The 18,604-nt window shown below is 46.8% G+C and overlaps 1 protein-coding gene across 11 annotated transcripts in view; it reads right to left on the reverse strand.

Moving 5' to 3' along the window:
- Positions 1–18,604, reverse strand: part of MSS51 (MSS51 mitochondrial translational activator) — a 136,106-nt gene that overhangs the window by 78,719 nt on the left and 38,783 nt on the right. For all 11 annotated transcript variants that reach the window (XM_056536481.1, XM_056536482.1, XM_056536488.1 and 8 more), the window contains 4 exons: positions 12,424–12,619; positions 11,679–11,834; positions 8,984–9,108; positions 4,276–4,839 (listed from right to left, as the gene is read on the reverse strand). In XM_056536481.1, the coding sequence (XP_056392456.1) occupies positions 4,276–4,839; positions 8,984–9,108; positions 11,679–11,834; positions 12,424–12,619 (1,041 nt within the window). The remainder of the gene's footprint in view (positions 1–4,275; positions 4,840–8,983; positions 9,109–11,678; positions 11,835–12,423; positions 12,620–18,604) is intronic.

The raw sequence follows: 18,604 nt of genomic DNA on the forward strand, positions 1-18,604 counted from the left end.
TAGTGTGAACGCAATGTCGCACTTTACAAAAAGCTGGAATCTATTATATAGGCCTATTCCTCATAATAAATTCTGGGCAGCCGACAATCAAAATTGCGCAGAAAACGGCGCACCACGTCATGCTAAAACACCTGACATATCCCCGCCCCCCTCTATTATTTACAAGGCTATTATGCGACATTCTTATTCACGAAACTAATAGAGTTTATCCAGGAATAGAGGACAAGAAAAAAAAAATACAGCGCCACCCCTGTCCTAAGGTTGTGTGTGGTGTTACAACCTGACTCCATTCACTTCAACGGAACAGAGCTGCAATACCACATAAAACCTGGGGACAGGGGTGGCGCTGTTTTTGGAAGAAATCGGCTCAGTTTTTCTAATTCTGGATAACCCCCCTTTGAGAGGACGTTCAGGCGTTGATAACAGGAGATCCCCCCTGCGAGTTTCGCCACCATTCGCTTCACCAGGTGCACGGAAAATACGCCATGGCGGCAGATTTCTTGATTGACTGGGGACCCATTGAATGGTGGCCAAACTCGCAGCGGATCTCCTCAAATTAAGGACGTACCCTAAAAGTCTTGAGATTTAGGTATATCTACTCTTTATGGAAAAACCTGAAAAATAAAGATTTTACCTATAGTAACCAATCAGGTTGCGGCTTTTAGTTCGTGACCTATAGGACCCTGTTCTAGTCTATATCCTAAATCAGTGTTTCCAAACCAGGGTGCCTCCAGCTGTTGCAAAACTACAACTCCCAGCATGCCCGGACAGCCGTTGGCTGTCCGGGCATGCTGGGAATTGTAGTTTTGCAACAGCTGGAGGCACCCTGGTTGGGAAACACTGTCCTTAACCCTAGGATGTTATCCCGCTGGGATAAAGGGGAATTCTAATGGAGGTCCCCGAGTGTGAGATTCCTGATCATGTATATATAGCGCTGACTGTTCCCTGGTAATCTCCAGGAGATTAGAAGAGATTAGATCGGATACAGTGTGGTAGATCGGATACAGTGTGGTAGATCGGATACAGTGTGGTAGATCAGATACAGCGTGGTTGCATCAGCTCTACCACTCTGTATCCGATCTACCGCACTGTATCCGATCTACCGCACTGTATCAGATCTACCATACTGTATCAGATCTACCATACTGTATTCGATCTGCCACCCTGTATCCGATCTACCACACTGTATCTGATCTACCAGACTGTATCCAATCTACCAGACTGTATCCGATCTACCACACTGTATCCGATCTACCATATTGTATTGGATCTACCACACTGTATCCAATCTACCAGACTGTATCCGATCTATCACACTGTATCTGATTTACCATATTGTATTGGATCTACCACACTGTCGGATCTACCAGGCTGTATCCGATCTACCACGCTGTATCCGATCTGCCACACTGTATCCGATCTACCACACTGTATTAGATCTACCATCGGATCTACCACGCTGCATCTGATCTACCACACTGTATCCGATCTACCACACTGTATCAGATCTACCACACTGTATCCGATCTACCACACTGTATCCGATCTACCATATTGTATTGGATCTACCACACTGTATCAGATCTACCACACTGTATCAGATCTACCACACTGTATCCGATCTACCAGACTGTATCCGATCTACCACACTGTATCCGATCTACCATATTGTATTGGATCTACCATGCTGTATCCGATCTACCACGCTGTATCCGATCTACCACACTGTATCCGATCTACCACACTGTATCCGATCTACCATATTGTATTAGATATACCACGCTGTATCGGATCTACCACGCTGTATCCAAACTACCATGCTGTTTTAGATCTACCACACTGTACCAGATCCACCATATTGTATCTGATCTACACACTGTATTAGATCTACCACACTGTATCCGATCTGTGTGGTAGATCGGATACAGCGTGGTAGATTAGATACAGCGTGGTAGATCGGATACAGCCTGGTAGATCGGATACAGTCTGGTAGATCGGATACAGTCTGGTAGATCGGATACAGTCTGGTAGATCGGATACAGTCTGGTAGATCGGATACAGTCTGGTAGATCGGATACAGTCTGATAGCGGGGCTATGATGTCACGAGCTGCCAGCGCCAGCGTTCAGAACAGTTTGTTCCAAACGCTGAGCAGCAGAGTACCCCTTTAACTCAGCCCCCAGCCACCACGGAGGTCCATCAGCACCCACCTTTGTGTTGAAGGGGTGACTTATTATTTCTGTATTTCCTACACAGTTCACACATTGCAGTTCACTACTGTTCACCCCATGACACCTATGCTTCCAAGCCAATGAATGGGTGTAAGCAGTGGTGCAGTGTGGGATGCCGGCATCAGGGGTACGGCGAGTATTGCGTCCTCTAACCAGGCCCGATGAATGTAAAGTGAGCAGCGATGCACCCTGTGTAAGCATTGATGCTCAGTACTGTACAGGATCAGGAATTCCGGCAATAGACAGGAGTCCCTGTTCCTGTATGTACATTGTATGGCGCACTACGGCTCCAGTGAAACAGCGTAGCTTGGCGCCAGTCTTATTGGTGACCTCTACATATCTAGTCTCAATCTCAGTTACTATAGTGAGTGGCGGTACAAACACTGTATGCATCGCCGCTCACTTTATATTCATCGGGCCAGGTTTGAGGGCCCTATACATGCAATTTGGGTATACTAGCACTCTTGGTCTGATTATGCACTCATAAATATTTTGCGCCCAGGGCAATTGCCCCTGTGGCCTCACCTACGCTACCCCACTGCGTTGTGTAACTTGTGCTGGTCTGGGGGGGGGGGGGGGGTTCACTGTCCAGCTTCCCAGTACTGATTGTCCCAGTATGACCATATTGTGAGGTTTTCTTTTAGAAGCAACAATAGAGCTCGCTGGGCACTGCGGTGATTCAGGAGATCTAATATACGGGCTTGGGTGGTTCTTGCAATTAGATGATGGCGGTGCTCTGGCTAAACACCGTGTGCAACAGCTGATACGTTCATAAGAAGAAAGGAAAAGCCGGCAACTCACCAATGTCCATCTTCAAGCTTTTATTCCAGTATATATACTCACATTTACTATGGGGGAGAGGGGAAAAGGAATGGGGGGGGGGGGGGGGTACAAGCTCCGTTTCGCACTTAGCATAGTGCTTCCTCCGGCCATGTGGGGAAAAGGAACGGGGGGGGGGGGGGAGGGTTAGTACGGTACGGCAACAAGCTCCATTTCTCACTTAGCAAGTGCTTCCTCCAGCCTTGTGGGGAAAAGGAACGGTGGATACAACGGCGACAAGCTCCGTTTCGCACTTAGCAAGTGCTTCCTGCGGCCATGTGGGGAAAAGGAACAGGGTGGGGGGCGGGCTGGGGGGGGGGGGTTGTACAACGGCAACAAGCCAAGTGCTTCCTCCGGCCATGTGGGGAAAAGGAACGGGGGGTACAATGGCGACAAGCTCCGTTTCGCGCTTAGCAAGTGCTTCCTCCGGCCATGTGGGGAAAAGGAACGGGGGGTACAATGGCGACAAGCTCCGTTTCGCGCTTAGCAAGTGCTTCCTCCGGCCATGTGGGGAAAAGGAACGGGGGGGGGGGGGGGGTACTACGGCAACAAGCTCCGTTTTGCACTTAGCAAGTGCTTCCTCCGGCCATGTATGTTGCCGTAGTACCCCCCCCCCCCCCCCGTCCCCCATTCCTTTTCCCCTCTCCCCCATGGTAAATGTGAGTATATATACTGGAATAAAAGCTTGAGGATGGACATTGGTGAGTTTCCGGCTTTTCCTTTCTTCTTACGAACATATACATTTTCTTTTAGAAGTCCCATCTATTTAGCGGTGGCTTCACAGTACCTGTCACTGGGCTCTCCCCACCTGTCCCCGGATGTCCAGGCCGTTACTGCTGCCCAGAAACCATGAACTTATCCAGGCTTTTTGTAGCAGTTCCCTGCGCTGACGCTTCTGTCCCTGGCAGGCAGGGGATGGATCAACAAGCCTTACATGAGATTCACAGCTACAAGTCCACAAGGACTGTAAATACGTGGCATTCTTTAGACTCCGGGCTAGAATGGTAACCTGGCACCTCATATAGTGTAGACCCCTGACTGAAGAACGTCGGTCCTGTCGGATTGTGGATAATTCATGTCTGAGCTAACTATAGATTACACGTATATGGATCCTGGTTCGGAGTACTGAGAAATCCAAGGATGGCAAGTGAAAGGGATAGGTCTCAGGTTGTGTAGGATCAAGTATCGGGATCAACAGATGGATGAACATGACGTATGACAAATACCTGGATGGAATCCCACCACTAGATCGGGTCTGGCCGCCTTCTGGTTCTCCACCAGTGATTCCCAGAAGACATGGTAGAGGCTCTTGTGACCGCTCACGTAGACTTTACCACGTGGTCCATATGATGTCAGCGGAGGCCGAATCACTGGACCGTCCACTACTTCAGGTCCGATCATGACGACCTCCAGACCCTGGTTTTTAGGAAACATCTTGGCGAGTTCATCGTAGTCTGTGGCCCTGATATTTAAGGTTTCTATGTGAGATGCCCCAACCACATGGACGGTGACCGGTGCATTGTAAGGGTCAACCCGGAAGGTATTGATAGCAAATCCGATGGTCATTGGCCTGGTGAAGAACTCCGTGGTCAGACGTTTCACAGACTCCCGGAGTTCAGGGTTCTCTGGTTTTGGTTTTCCAGCGTTGGACCAGAGGATTCCCATATAGCGCCTGGCCATGATGGCATCCAGCTTTTCTTCCAAATTTTCCTGCATAGCAAACCAGTCCTCCCACACCTTCATATCTGCAATGGACTTAGTCCAAGGAGAAGTAGGAAATGGGACGTCACCTGTGGGAAATAAATCCCATAGTCAGTCTGCAGCGTCCCACTACAAGTCTATGTCGTATGGGTTGTTGAAGTATCACATGACTTTATAGTACTTAAAGGGGTACTTTTTTTTTTTTTTATCAACTGGTGGCAAAAAGTTAAACAGATTTGTAAATTTCTTCTATTAAAAAATCTTAATCCTTCCAGTACTTATTAGGTGCTAAATACTACAGAGGAAATTATTTTCTTTTTGGAACACAGAGCTCTCTGCTGACATCATGACCACAGTGCTCTCTGCTGACATCTCTGTCCATTTTAAGAACTGTCCAGAGTAGGAGAAAATCCCCATAGCAAACATATGCTGCTCTGGACAGTTCCTAAAACGGACAGAGATGTCAGCAGAGAGCACTGTGCTCGTGAGGTCAGCAGAGAGCTCTGTGTTCCAAAAAGAAAAGAATTTAATCTGTAGTATTCAGCTGCTCATAAGTACTGGAAGGATTAAGATTTTTTAATAGAAGTAATTTACAAATCTCTTTAACTTTCTGGCACCAGTTGATTTAAAAAAAAAAAAAGTTTTCCTCTGGAGTACCCCTTTAAAGGGGTACTCCGCTGCTCAGCGTTTGGAAGAAACTGTTCCGAACGCTGGAGCCGGTAGCTTGTGACGTCATAGACCCGCCCCCCTCATGGTGTCATGCCCCACCCCCTCAATGCAAGTCTATGGGAGGGGGCGTGACGGATGTCACGCCTCCTCCCATAGACTTGCATTGAGGGGGCGGGGCATGACGTCATGAGGGGTGGACTATGACGTCACAAGCTCCCGGCGCGGCTCCAGCGTTCGGAACATTTTGTTCCAAATGCTGAGCAGTGGAGTACCCCTTTAAAGAAGATCTCCAGAGGTAAATGCCTCATTGTGGTGCGTCCGACCACTGGGACCCCCCGTGATCTCCCGTACGGAGCCCCGTTCGGCCCCAGCTCTGCTATTACAGCAGCACATCAGCTGGTCGAAACACAAATGCTGTGTGTCCTCCTCTCCCACAGAGATGAATGCAGGGGGCGCGTTTGGATCAGCTGACCTGCTGAGTGCGAAACGTCACACACAGGAGCTGAGCCGGGCCCTGAAAGGGAGATTGCAGTGGGGTCCCAGTGGTCAGATCCCCTGTGATCAGACATTCATCCCCAATCCTGCAGATAGAGGCATAGTTTATTACCGCTGGACATCTTTTTTAAAGGGGTACTCCCCTGAAAAACATTTTTTTTTTTAAATCAACTGGTGCCAGAAAGTTAAACAGATTTGTAAATGACTTCCATTTAAAAATCTTAACTCTTCCAGTACTTATCAGCTGCTGTATTTTCCAGAGGAAGTTCTTTTATTTTTGAATTTCCTTTCTGTCTGACCACAGTGCTCTCTGCTTACACCTCTATCCATTTTAGGAACTGTCCAGAGTAGGAGCAAATCCCCGTAGGAAACCTATCATGCTCCACACAGTTCCCAAAATGGACAGAGGTGTCAGTAGAGAGCACTGTGGTCAGACAGAAAGGAAATTCAAAAAGAAAAGAACTTCCTCTGGAAAATACAGCAGCTGATAAGTACTGGAAGGGTTGAGATTTTTAAATAGAAGTAATTTACAAATCTGTTTAACATTCTGGCACCAGTTGATTTAAATGATAATAATAATAATAATAATAATGTTTTCCACCGGAGTACCCCTTTAAAGAGTACCTGTCATCAAACCATATTTTCTAAACAAACTTAGATTATATTCCCTAACTACTGCTAACACCCCTTCTGCCCTTAAAACATTTTTCCGAGCTTTAAAAAGCTGTGTATCATACCTTTCCCCTTGCTCCCATTGTGTGAGCCCCCGGCAGGAGAAAGTGGGCGTTCCCCAGCAGGCGAGACGTCACTGAAGCCTGCGAGAGCGGTGCCCCCCGCCATGCCCCACACACACTTCCTGAGTTTGGTCTCCTGCCAGGCCGGGAAGAGACCAAACTAACTGTTTGGCTTGCAGCAGGGAACAGAACAGAGCCACCTAGTGGCCGTTTTTTCAATCACATTAAAAACATATAAAGGTTGAAAATTTTAACAGCAAGTAAATAGCAAAGTGTCTTATAATTACATAGGGAACTATATATAAAATTTTAGTTTTGTGACAGGTAAGTTTTTTCCTGGAATACCCCTTTAAGTCTCAGGGCTATAGGATTTACAGAAGCTGCTGCTGCTTCACAATTTGGAGCCTGAGCATAGCTGTTAAAGTTTACCTGTCACAAAACTAAAATTTTATATATAGTTCCCTATGTAATTATAAGACACTTTGCTATTTACTTGCTGTTAAAATTCTCAACCTTTATATGTCTTTAATGTGATTGAAAAAACGGCCACTAGGTGGCTCTGTTCTGTTCCCTGCTGCAAGCCAAACAGTCAGTTTGGTCTCTTCCCGGCCTGGCAGGAGACCAAACTCAGGAAGTGTGTGTGGGGCATGGCGGGGGGCACCGCTCTCGCAGGCTACAGTGACGTCTCGCCTGCTGGGGAACGCCCACTTTCTCCTGCCGGGGGCTCACACAATGGGAGCAAGGGGAAAGGTATGATACACAGCTTTTTAAAGCTCAGAAAAATGTTTTAAGGGCAGAAGGGGTGTTAGGAGTAGTTAGGGAATATAATCTAAGTTTGTTTAGAAAATATGGTTTGATGACAGGTATTCTTTAAAGGGGTACTCCGGTGGAAAACATTATTATTATTATTATTATTATTTAAATCAACTGGTGCCAGAAAGTTAAACAGATTTGTAAATTACTTCTATTAAAAAAAATCTTTACCCTTTCAGTACTTTTTAGCAGCTGTACGCTACAGAGGAAATTCTTTTCTTTTTGAATTTATTTTTTTTGTCTCTGCTGACACCTCAGTCCAGGCCAGGAACTGTCCAGAGCAGGAGAGGTTTTCAATGGGGATTTTCTCCTGCTCTGGACAGTTCCTGATACGGGCATCAGGTGTCAGAAGAGAGCACTGTGGACAAGACAAAAAAGAAATGCAAAAAGAAAAGAATTTCCTCTGTAGCATACAGCTGCTAAAAAGTACTGGAAGGATTTAGATTTTTTTAATAGAAGTCATTTACAAATCTGTTTAACTTTCTGGCACCAGTTGATTTAGAAAAAAAAACATTTGTTTTCCAATGGAGTATCCCTTTAAATCTTACATGGATGACGTGTACCAGTGCAGGCTACTACACAGAGGACTACAGATATCCATGTAAGGCTGTGTTTCCCAAGCAGGGTGCCTCCAGCTGTTGCAAAACTACAACTCCCAGCATGCCCGGACAGCCAACGGCTGTCCGGGCATGCTGGGAGTTGTAGTTTTGCAACAGCTGGAGGCACCCTGCTTGGGAAACACTGATGTAAGGACAAAGGTTTCTTGGTATCCACTGCATATACTGTGCATATACTGTGGGAGTTGTAGCTTTGCAACAGCTGGAGGCACCCTACTTGGGAAACACTGATGTAAGGACAAAGGTTTCTTGGTCTCCACTTCCATATATTGTGCCACCAGCTGGGACACTTGGGAAGTGCCCTGGAGGTATGAGGGGAGGGATTTATGAACAGGTTTATGGCACGCTCAGACGAGCGTATTTTCCGCGCATATTTCGCTGCGCATCCGCCGCTGAAGGACCTCTATATGCTGCCTTTACATGTGCCTGCTCGGAGCGGCAATACGCCGATACGGGCAGACACACTGCGATGTGCGAGTCGCCGCGTGCATGCGCAGTATACTCGCACATCGGGGCATTGAGCAGGGGGAGCGGCCGCGACGCGTGCGAGTACACCGCGCATGCGCGGCGACTCGCACATCGCTTCAGTGTGTCGCCACGTAGCGGCGTATTGCCGCTCCGATCAGGCACATGTAAAGGCACCATACAGGGGTCCTTCAGCGGCGGATCCGCAGTGTAAAATACGCTGTAAATCTGAACTTACCCTGAGAGACATTTTTTGGGTGCTGAGTACCCTTCATACCTGGTGGGTCCCAACCAGGACCCACGGCGAATGCCGGACATCGCCGATCAGGCTCTGATAAAGGGGCGTTCCTTGCAGTTGACATGTATTATCAAGATAGAAAAGATACAAAATTTAGAAAAAGATACAAAAATTCGGCAAATACTAAGTATGGAAAGACTACCTGTAAATATCAGCCATTCTACAAGCCTGTCAATGGCGGCCAGCTTCAGCTTCCTGCAGAACTTCTTGTGGAGCGGCCAGTTCTCCCTCTGACACTCTGAGGAACAATAGTAAATGTTCTGACACCTAGGGGGAGGGGAAGGGGGGACATATTCGGGAATAACTTCAATAGGCAAGAAGATGAATTCACAATATTGGGGTCAAGGGGTCAAGTCCTGGGAAAAAAGTGCGGGAACTCACCTAAGATCTCCTCACAAGAGCTGGTCCTGGAGGACTCCTGGTAATGGGAACAGTGGTCCTGCTGTGGAGAAAGTGCAGGAACTCCATTCCCATGCATTCCTGCAGGCCTCGAGCCCTGCTCCTAGGTCTCCACCATGTCTCTTATGTATATGTGCCTGTCTATGAGACATCTCACCTCTTAGGTCTCCACCATGTCTCCTATGTATATGTGCCTGTCTATGAGACATCTTACCTCTTAGGTCTCCACCATGTCTCTTATGTATATGTGCCTGTCTATGAGACATCTCACCTCTTAGGTCTCCACCATGTCTCCTATGTATATGTGCCTGTCTATGAGACATCTCACCTCTTAGGTCTCCACCATGTCTCTTATGTATATGTGCCTGTCTATGAGACATCTTACCTCTTAGGTCTCCACCATGTCTCTTATGTATATGTGCCTGTCTATGAGACATCTCACCTCTTAGGTCTCCACCATGTCTCTTATGTATATGCGCCTGTCTATGAGACATCTCACCTCTTAGGTCTGCACCATGTCTCCTATGTATATGTGCCTGTCTATGAGACATCTCATCTCTTAGGTCTCCACCATGTTTCTTATGTATATGTGCCTGTCTATGAGACATCTTACCTCTTAGGTCTCCACCATGTCTCCTATGTATATGTGCCTGTCTATGAGACATCTCACCTCTTAGGTCTCCATCCTGTCTCCTATGTATATGTGCCTGTCTATGAGACATCTCACCTCTTAGGTCTCCACCCTGTCTCTTATGTATATGTGCCTGTCTATGAGACATCTCACCTCTTAGGTCTCCACCATGTCTCCTATGTATATGTGCCTGTCTATGAGACATCTTACCTCTTAGGTCTCCACCATGTCTCCTATGTATATGTGCCTGTCTATGAGACATCTCACCTCTTAGGTCTGCACCATGTCTCTTATGTATATGTGCCTGTCTATGAGACATCTCACCTCTTAGGTCTGCACCCTGTCTCTTATGTATATGTGCCTGTCTATGAGACATCTCACCTCTTAGGTCTCCACCATGTCTCCTATGTATATGTGCCTGTCTATGAGACATCTCACCTCTTAGGTCTCCATCCTGTCTCCTATGTATATGTGCCTGTCTATGAGACATCTCACCTCTTAGGTCTCCACCATGTCTCTTATGTATATGCGCCTGTCTATGAGACATCTTACCTCTTAGGTCTCCACCATGTCTCCTATGTATATGTGCCTGTCTATGAAACCTCTCATCTCTTAGGTCTCCACCATGTCTCCTATGTATATGTGCCTGTCTATGAGACATCTCACCTCTTAGGTCTCCATCCTGTCTCTTATGTATATGTGCCTGTCTATGAGACATCTCACCTCTTAGGTCTCCACCATGTCTCTTATGTATATGCGCCTGTCTATGAGACATCTCACCTCTTAGGTCTCCACCCTGTCTCCTATGTATATGTGCCTGTCTATGAGACATCTTACCTCTTAGGTCTCCACCATGTCTCCTATGTATATGTGCCTGTCTATGAGACATCTCACCTCTTAGGTCTCTAACCATGTCTCTTATGTATATGTGCCTGTCTATGAGACATCTCACCTCTTAGGTCTCCACCATGTCTCTTATGTATATGTGCCTGTCTATGAGACATCTTACCTCTTAGGTCTCCACCATGTCTCTTATGTATATGTGCCTGTCTATGAGACATCTCACCTCTTAGGTCTCCACCATGTCTCCTATGTATATGTGCCTGTCTATGAGACATCTCACCTCTTAGGTCTCCACCATGTCTCCTATGTATATGTGCCTGTCTATGAGACCTCTCATCTCTTAGGTCTCCATCCTGTCTCTTATGTATATGTGCCTGTCTATGAGACATCTCACCTCTTAGGTCTCCACCATGTCTCCTATGTATATGTGCCTGTCTATGAGACCTCTCATCTCTTAGGTCTCCACCATGTCTCCTATGTATATGTGCCTGTCTATGAGACATCTTACCTCTTAGGTCTCCACCATGTCTCCTATGTATATGTGCCTGTCTATGAGACCTCTCATCTCTTAGGTCTCCACCATGTCTCCTATGTATATGTGCCTGTCTATGAGACATCTTACCTCTTAGGTCTCCACCATGTCTCCTATGTATATGTGCCTGTCTATGAGACATCTTACCTCTTAGGTCTCCACCATGTCTCCTATGTATATGTGCCTGTCTATGAGACATCTCACCTCTTAGGTCACCACCCTGTCTCTTATGTATATGTGCCTGTCTATGAGACATCTCACCTCTTAGGTCTCCACCATGTCTCCTATGTATATGTGCCTGTCTATGAGACATCTCACCTCTTAGGTCACCACCCTGTCTCTTATGTATATGTGCCTGTCTATGAGACATCTCACCTCTTCGGTCTCCATCCTGTCTCTTATGTATATGTGCCTGTCTATGAGACATCTCACCTCTTACAGCGTCTCATGGCCCGGGGGTCGGACAGTCTAGACGGGAGCTTCTTGCACTGTGCACAGAACTTGTAGGTATCTTCCATCTTCTGAAACATCTCGGAGTACGTCCTGATGCCAAAGTTTGTGTTCAGACTGTGACCCTCCACGGCTGACCTGGAAAAGGAAGACGGGAGCGATGAAGAGGAGGAAGAGGGACGGAGAGGAAGACCTGGAGGAGGGAGAGGAAGACTTGGAGGAGGGAGACGGGAGCGATGAAGAGGAGGAAGAGGAGTGGAGAGGAAGACCTGGAGGAGGGAGAGGAAGACCTGGAGGAGGGAGAGGAGAGGAAGACCTGGAGGAGGGAGAGGAAGACCTGGAGGAGGGAGAGGAAGACTTGGAGGAGGGAGACGGGAGCGATGAAGAGGAGGAAGAGGAGTGGAGAGGAAGACCTGGAGGAGGGAGAGGAAGACCTGGAGGAGGGAGAGGAAGACCTGGAGGAGGGAGAGGAGAGGAAGACCTGGAGGAGGGAGAGGAGAGGAAGACCTGGAGGAGCGAGAGGAGAGGAAGACCTGGAGGAGGGAGAGGAAGACCTGGAGGAGGGAGAGGAAGACCTGGAGGAGGGAGAGGAAGACCTGGGGGAGGGAGAGGAAGACCTGGGGGAGGGAGAGGAAGACCTGGAGGAGGGAGAGGAAGACCTGGAGGAGGGAGAGGAAGACCTGGGGGAGGGAGAGGAAGACCTGGAGGAGGGAGAGGACATGGGCACCTGTACTCCTCGAAGCTCTTCATGTTCAGCCTTTGGAGGATGACACTGGACAGGCCCGGGACGTTGCTATCCATGGCCATGAACCCCAGGGAGTCCGTGTAATAGCTGCTGGCTGCCACAGAGGGCGCCACCCTCTTCTCCTTGGAATTCTTCTTCTTAGAGACTTTCTTCTGAGACATTATGACCAGGGGTGTGACTGGAGGAAGGAAATGATATAAATAAAAACCTTCATAGTAAGTTACATCACCTACCTCTTCTTATATACAGAGACAAAAAGATCACCTACCTCTTCTTATATATAGAGACAATAAGATCACCTACCTCTTCTTATATATAGAGACAAAAAGATCACCTACCTCTTCTTATACACAGAGACAATAAGATCACCAACCTCTTCTTATACACAGAGACAATAAGATCACCTACCTCTTCTTATATACAGAGACAATAAGATCACCTACCTCTTCTTATATACAGAGACAATAAGATCACCTACCTCTTCTTATATACAGAGACAATAAGATCTGCTACCTCTTTTTATATACAGAGACAATAAGATCACCTACCTCTTCTTATATACGGAGACAATAAGATCACCTACCTCTCCTTATATACAGAGACAATAAGATCACCTACCTCTTCTTATATACAGAGACAATAAGATCACCTACCTCTTCTTATATACAGAGACAATAAGATCTGCTACCTCTTTTTATATACAGAGACAATAAGATCACTTACCTCTTCTTATATACGGAGACAATAAGATCACCTACCTCTTCTTATATACAGAGACAATAAGATCACCTACCTCTTCTTCTATAGAGACAATAAGATCACCTACCTCTTCTTCTATATAGAGACACTAAGAACACCTACCTCTTCTTATACACAGAGACAATAAGATCACCTACCTCTTCTAATATACAGAGACAATAAGATCACCTACCTCTCCTTATATACAGAGACAATAAGATCACCTACCTCTTCTTATATACAGAGACAATAAGATCACCTACCTCTTCGTATATACAGAGACAATAAGATCTGCTACCTCTTCTTATATACAGAGACAGTAAGATCACCTACCTCTTCTTATATACGGAGACAATAAGATCACCTACCTCTTCTTATATACAGAGACAATAAGATCTGCTACCTCTTTTTATATACAGAGACAATAAGATCACTTACCTCTTCTTATATACGGAGACAATAAGATCACCTACCTCTTCTTATATACAGAGACAATAAGATCACCTACCTCTTCTTCTATAGAGACAATAAGATCACCTACCTCTTCTTCTATATAGAGACACTAAGAACACCTACCTCTTCTTATACACAGAGACAATAAGATCACCTACCTCTTCTAATATACAGAGACAATAAGATCACCTACCTCTCCTTATATACAGAGACAATAAGATCACCTACCTCTTCTTATATACAGAGACAATAAGATCACCTACCTCTTCGTATATACAGAGACAATAAGATCTGCTACCTCTTCTTATATACAGAGACAGTAAGATCACCTACCTCTTCTTATATACGGAGACAATAAGATCACCTACCTCTTCTTATATACAGAGACAATAAGATCTGCTACCTCTTCTTATATACAGAGACAGTAAGATCACCTACCTCTTCTTATATACAGAGACAATAAGATCTGCTACCTCTTCTTATATACAGAGACAGTAAGATTACCTACCTCTTCTTATATACGGAGACAGTAAGATCGCCTACCTCTTCTTATATACAGAGACAATAAGATCACCTACCTCTTCTTATATGAAGAGACAATAAGATCACCTACCTCTTCTTATATGAAGAGACAATAAGATCACCTACCTCTTCTTCTAGAGAGACAATAAGATCACCTACATCTTCTTATATACAGAGACACTAAGAACAACTACCTCTTCTTATATACAGAGACAAGAAGATCACCTACCTATTCTTCTATAGAGACAATAAGATCACCTACCTCTTCTTCTATATAGAGACAATAAGAACACCTACCTCTTCTTATATACAGAGACACTAAGATCAACTACCTGTTCTATATAGAGACAATAAGATCACCTACCTCTTCTATACAGAACAATAATAACACATGATTTCCCTGAATGTTTTTATTGCCCCCATCACACACATCAGGGGCACTCATCACCCGTCTGCCCCCCAGGACCTGTCTGCCCTATAATTAGACACTTCCCGCAGCGTCCAGGAATCTCCAGAGGTGACAGACGTGACAACAGGAGCCTGCAGGGCGGGGGAGACACCCCCCCCACAGAGACACCCCCCCCCCCCACACACACACTGCTAATACACAGAGACCCCCATACACACTGCTAATACACAGAGACCCCCCCACACACACACACTGCTAATACACAGAGACCCCCCCACACACACACACTGCTAATACACAGAGACCCCCCCACACACACACACTGCTAATACAAAGAGACCCCCATACACACTGCTAATACACAGAGACCCCCGTACACACTGCTAATACACAGAGACCCCCCCCCCACACACACACTGCTAATACACAGAGACCCCCATACACACTGCTAATACACAGAGACCCCCATACACACTGCTAATACACAGAGACCCCCATACACACTGCTAATACACAGAGACCCCTCCCACACACACTGCTAATACACAGAGACCCCCATACACACTGCTAATACACAGAGACCCCTCCCACACACACTGCTAATACACAGAGACCCCCATACACACTGCTAATACACAGAGACACCCCCCACACACACTGCTAATACACAGAGACACCCCCCCACACACACTGCTAATACACAGAGACTCCCCCCCACACACACTGCTAATACACAGAGACCCCCATACACACTGCTAATACACAGAGACCCCCCACACACACACACTGCTAATACACAGAGACCCCCATACACACTGCTAATACACAGAGACCCCCATACACACTGCTAATACACAGAGACCCCCATACACACTGCTAATACACAGAGACCCCTCCCACACACACTGCTAATACACAGAGACCCCCCCCACACACACTGCTAATACACAGAGACACCCCCCCACACACACTGCTAATACACAGAGACTCCCCCCACACACACTGCTAATACACAGAGACCCCCATACACACTGCTAATACACAGAGACCCCCATACACACTGCTAATACACAGAGACCCCCATACACACTGCTAATACACAGAGACCCCCATACACACTGCTAATACACAGAGACCCCCATACACACTGCTAATACAGAGACCCCCATACACACTGCTAATACACAGAGACCCCCCCCCCCCACACTGCTAATACACAGAGACCCCCATACACACTGCTAATACACAGAGACCCCCCCACACACTGCTAATACACAGAGACCCCCATACACACTGCTAATACACAGAGACCCCCCCACACACTGCTAATACACAGAGACCCCCATACACGCTGCTAATACACAGAGACCCCCATACACACTGCTAATACACAGAGACCCCCATACACACTGCTAATACACAGAGACCCCCATACACACTGCTAATACACAGAGACCCCCATACACACTGCTAATACACAGAGACCCCCCCCCCACACTGCTAATACACAGAGACCCCCATACACACTGCTAATACACAGAGACCCCCCCACACACTGCTAATACACAGAGACCCCCATACACACTGCTAATACACAGAGACCCCCCCCCACACACTGCTAATACACAGAGACCCCCATACACGCTGCTAATACACAGAGACCCCCATACACACTGCTAATACACAGAGACCCCATACACACTGCTAATACACAGAGACCCCCCCCACACACTGCTAATACACAGACACCCCCCCACACACACTGCTAATACACAGAGACCCCCATACACACTGCTAATACACAGAGACCCCCCCACACACTGCTAATACACAGAGACCCCCCCACACACTGCTAATACACAGAGACCCCCATACACACTGCTGATACACAGAGACCCCCCCACACACTGCTAATACACAGAGACCCCCCCACACACTGCTAATACACAGAGACCCCCATACACACTGCTAATACACAGAGACCCCCATACACACTGCTAATACACAGAGACCCCCATACACACTGCTAATACACAGAGACCCCCATTAACACTGCTAATACACACTGCTAATACACAAAGACCCCCATACACACTGCTAATACACAGAGACCCCCATACACACTGCTAATACACACTGCTAATACACAGAGACCCCCATACACACTGCTAATACACAGAGACCCCCATACACACTGCTAATACACAGAGACCCCCACACACAGTGCTAATACACAGAGACCCCCACACACACTGCTAATACACAGAGACCCCAATACACACTGCTAATACACCGAGACCCCCATACACACTGCTAATACACAGAGACCCCCATACACACTGCTAATACACAGAGACCCCCATACATACTGCTAATACACAGAGACCCCCACACACACTGCTAATACACAGAGACCCCCACACACACTGCTAATACACAGAGACCCCAATACACACTGCTAATACACCGAGACCCCCATACACACTGCTAATACACAGAGACCCCCATACATACTGGTAATACACAGAGACCCCCATACACACTGCTAATACACAGAGACCCCCCCCACACACTGCTAATACACAGAGACCCCCATACACACTGCTAATACACAGAGACCCACATACACAGAGAAGCATTACTAATACAGAGACCCCCCCACACACACACTGCAAATACACACAGACCCCCATACACAGGGCACTGACCTCTCCTCCTAATACACAGAGACCCCCATACACAGGACACTGACCTCTCCTTCTCCTAATACACAGATCTATAATAAATTAGATAGAAGAGGGGCCGCGTCTCGTGTATGACCCAGGACACAGGGTGGAATGAGGGGCAGGGCCTTACGATTGGCCGCTCACCTTGTAGTGGATAAATTGCGCTTATCGCCCCTAGATAGGGGTACAGTCAGAAGCTTGACCGGAATGAACTGCGAAGCCTATTGGGTCACAGGGACGGGGAACCCAATTCTGATCGGTGAAGTAGATATGAAGAGCAGAATTCTACCCATACGACAGGCGCTGCTCCTATTTCCAAGGTAAAATAATCGTAGCCAAAGCAATATGGTGGTTAAAGTGCCAGCAGACCTATATTTATGTGAGTAAGAACCAATGACGCGTTTCGGAGGTAGAACCCTCCTTCCTCAGACTGGCCAATGTACACTGACCTCTCCTTCTCCTAATACACAGATATCAGGACACTGACCTCTCCTTCTCCTAATACACAGATATCAGGACACTGACCTCTCCTTCTCCTAATACACAGATATCAGGACACTGACCTCTCCTCCTCCTAATACACAGATATCAGGACACTGACCTCTCCTCCTCCTAATACACAGATATCAGGACACTGACCTCTCCTTCTCCTAATACACAGATATCAGGACACTGACCTCTCCTCCTCCTAATACACAGATATCAGGACACTGACCTCTCCTCCTCCTAATACACAGATATCAGGACACTGACCTCTCCTTCTCCTAATACACAGATATCAGGACACTGACCTCTCCTCCTCCTAATACACAGATATCAGGACACTGACCTCTCCTCCTCCTAATACACAGATATCAGGACACTGACCTCTCCTTCTCCTAATACACAGATATCAGAACACTGACCTCTCCTTCTCCTAATACACAGATATCAGGACACTGACCTCTCCTTCTCCTAATACACAGATATCAGGACACTGACCTCTCCTCCTAATACACAGATATCAGGACACTGACCTCTCCTCCTAATACACAGATATCAGGAAACTGACCTCTCCTCCTCCTAATACACAGATATCAGGACACTGACCTCTCCTCCTAATACACAGATATCAGGACACTGACCTCTCCTCCTAATACACAGATATCAGGACACTGACCTCTCCTCCTCCTAATACACAGATATCAGGACACTGACCTCTCCTTCTCCTAATACACAGATATCAGGACACTGACCTCTCCTCCTAATACACAGATATTAGGACACTGACCTCTCCTCCTAATACACAGATATCAGGACACTGACCTCTCCTCCT

This window comes from Hyla sarda, chromosome 8, assembly GCF_029499605.1.
Source record: "Hyla sarda isolate aHylSar1 chromosome 8, aHylSar1.hap1, whole genome shotgun sequence".
In the NCBI taxonomy this organism is placed as follows: domain Eukaryota; kingdom Metazoa; phylum Chordata; class Amphibia; order Anura; family Hylidae; genus Hyla; species Hyla sarda.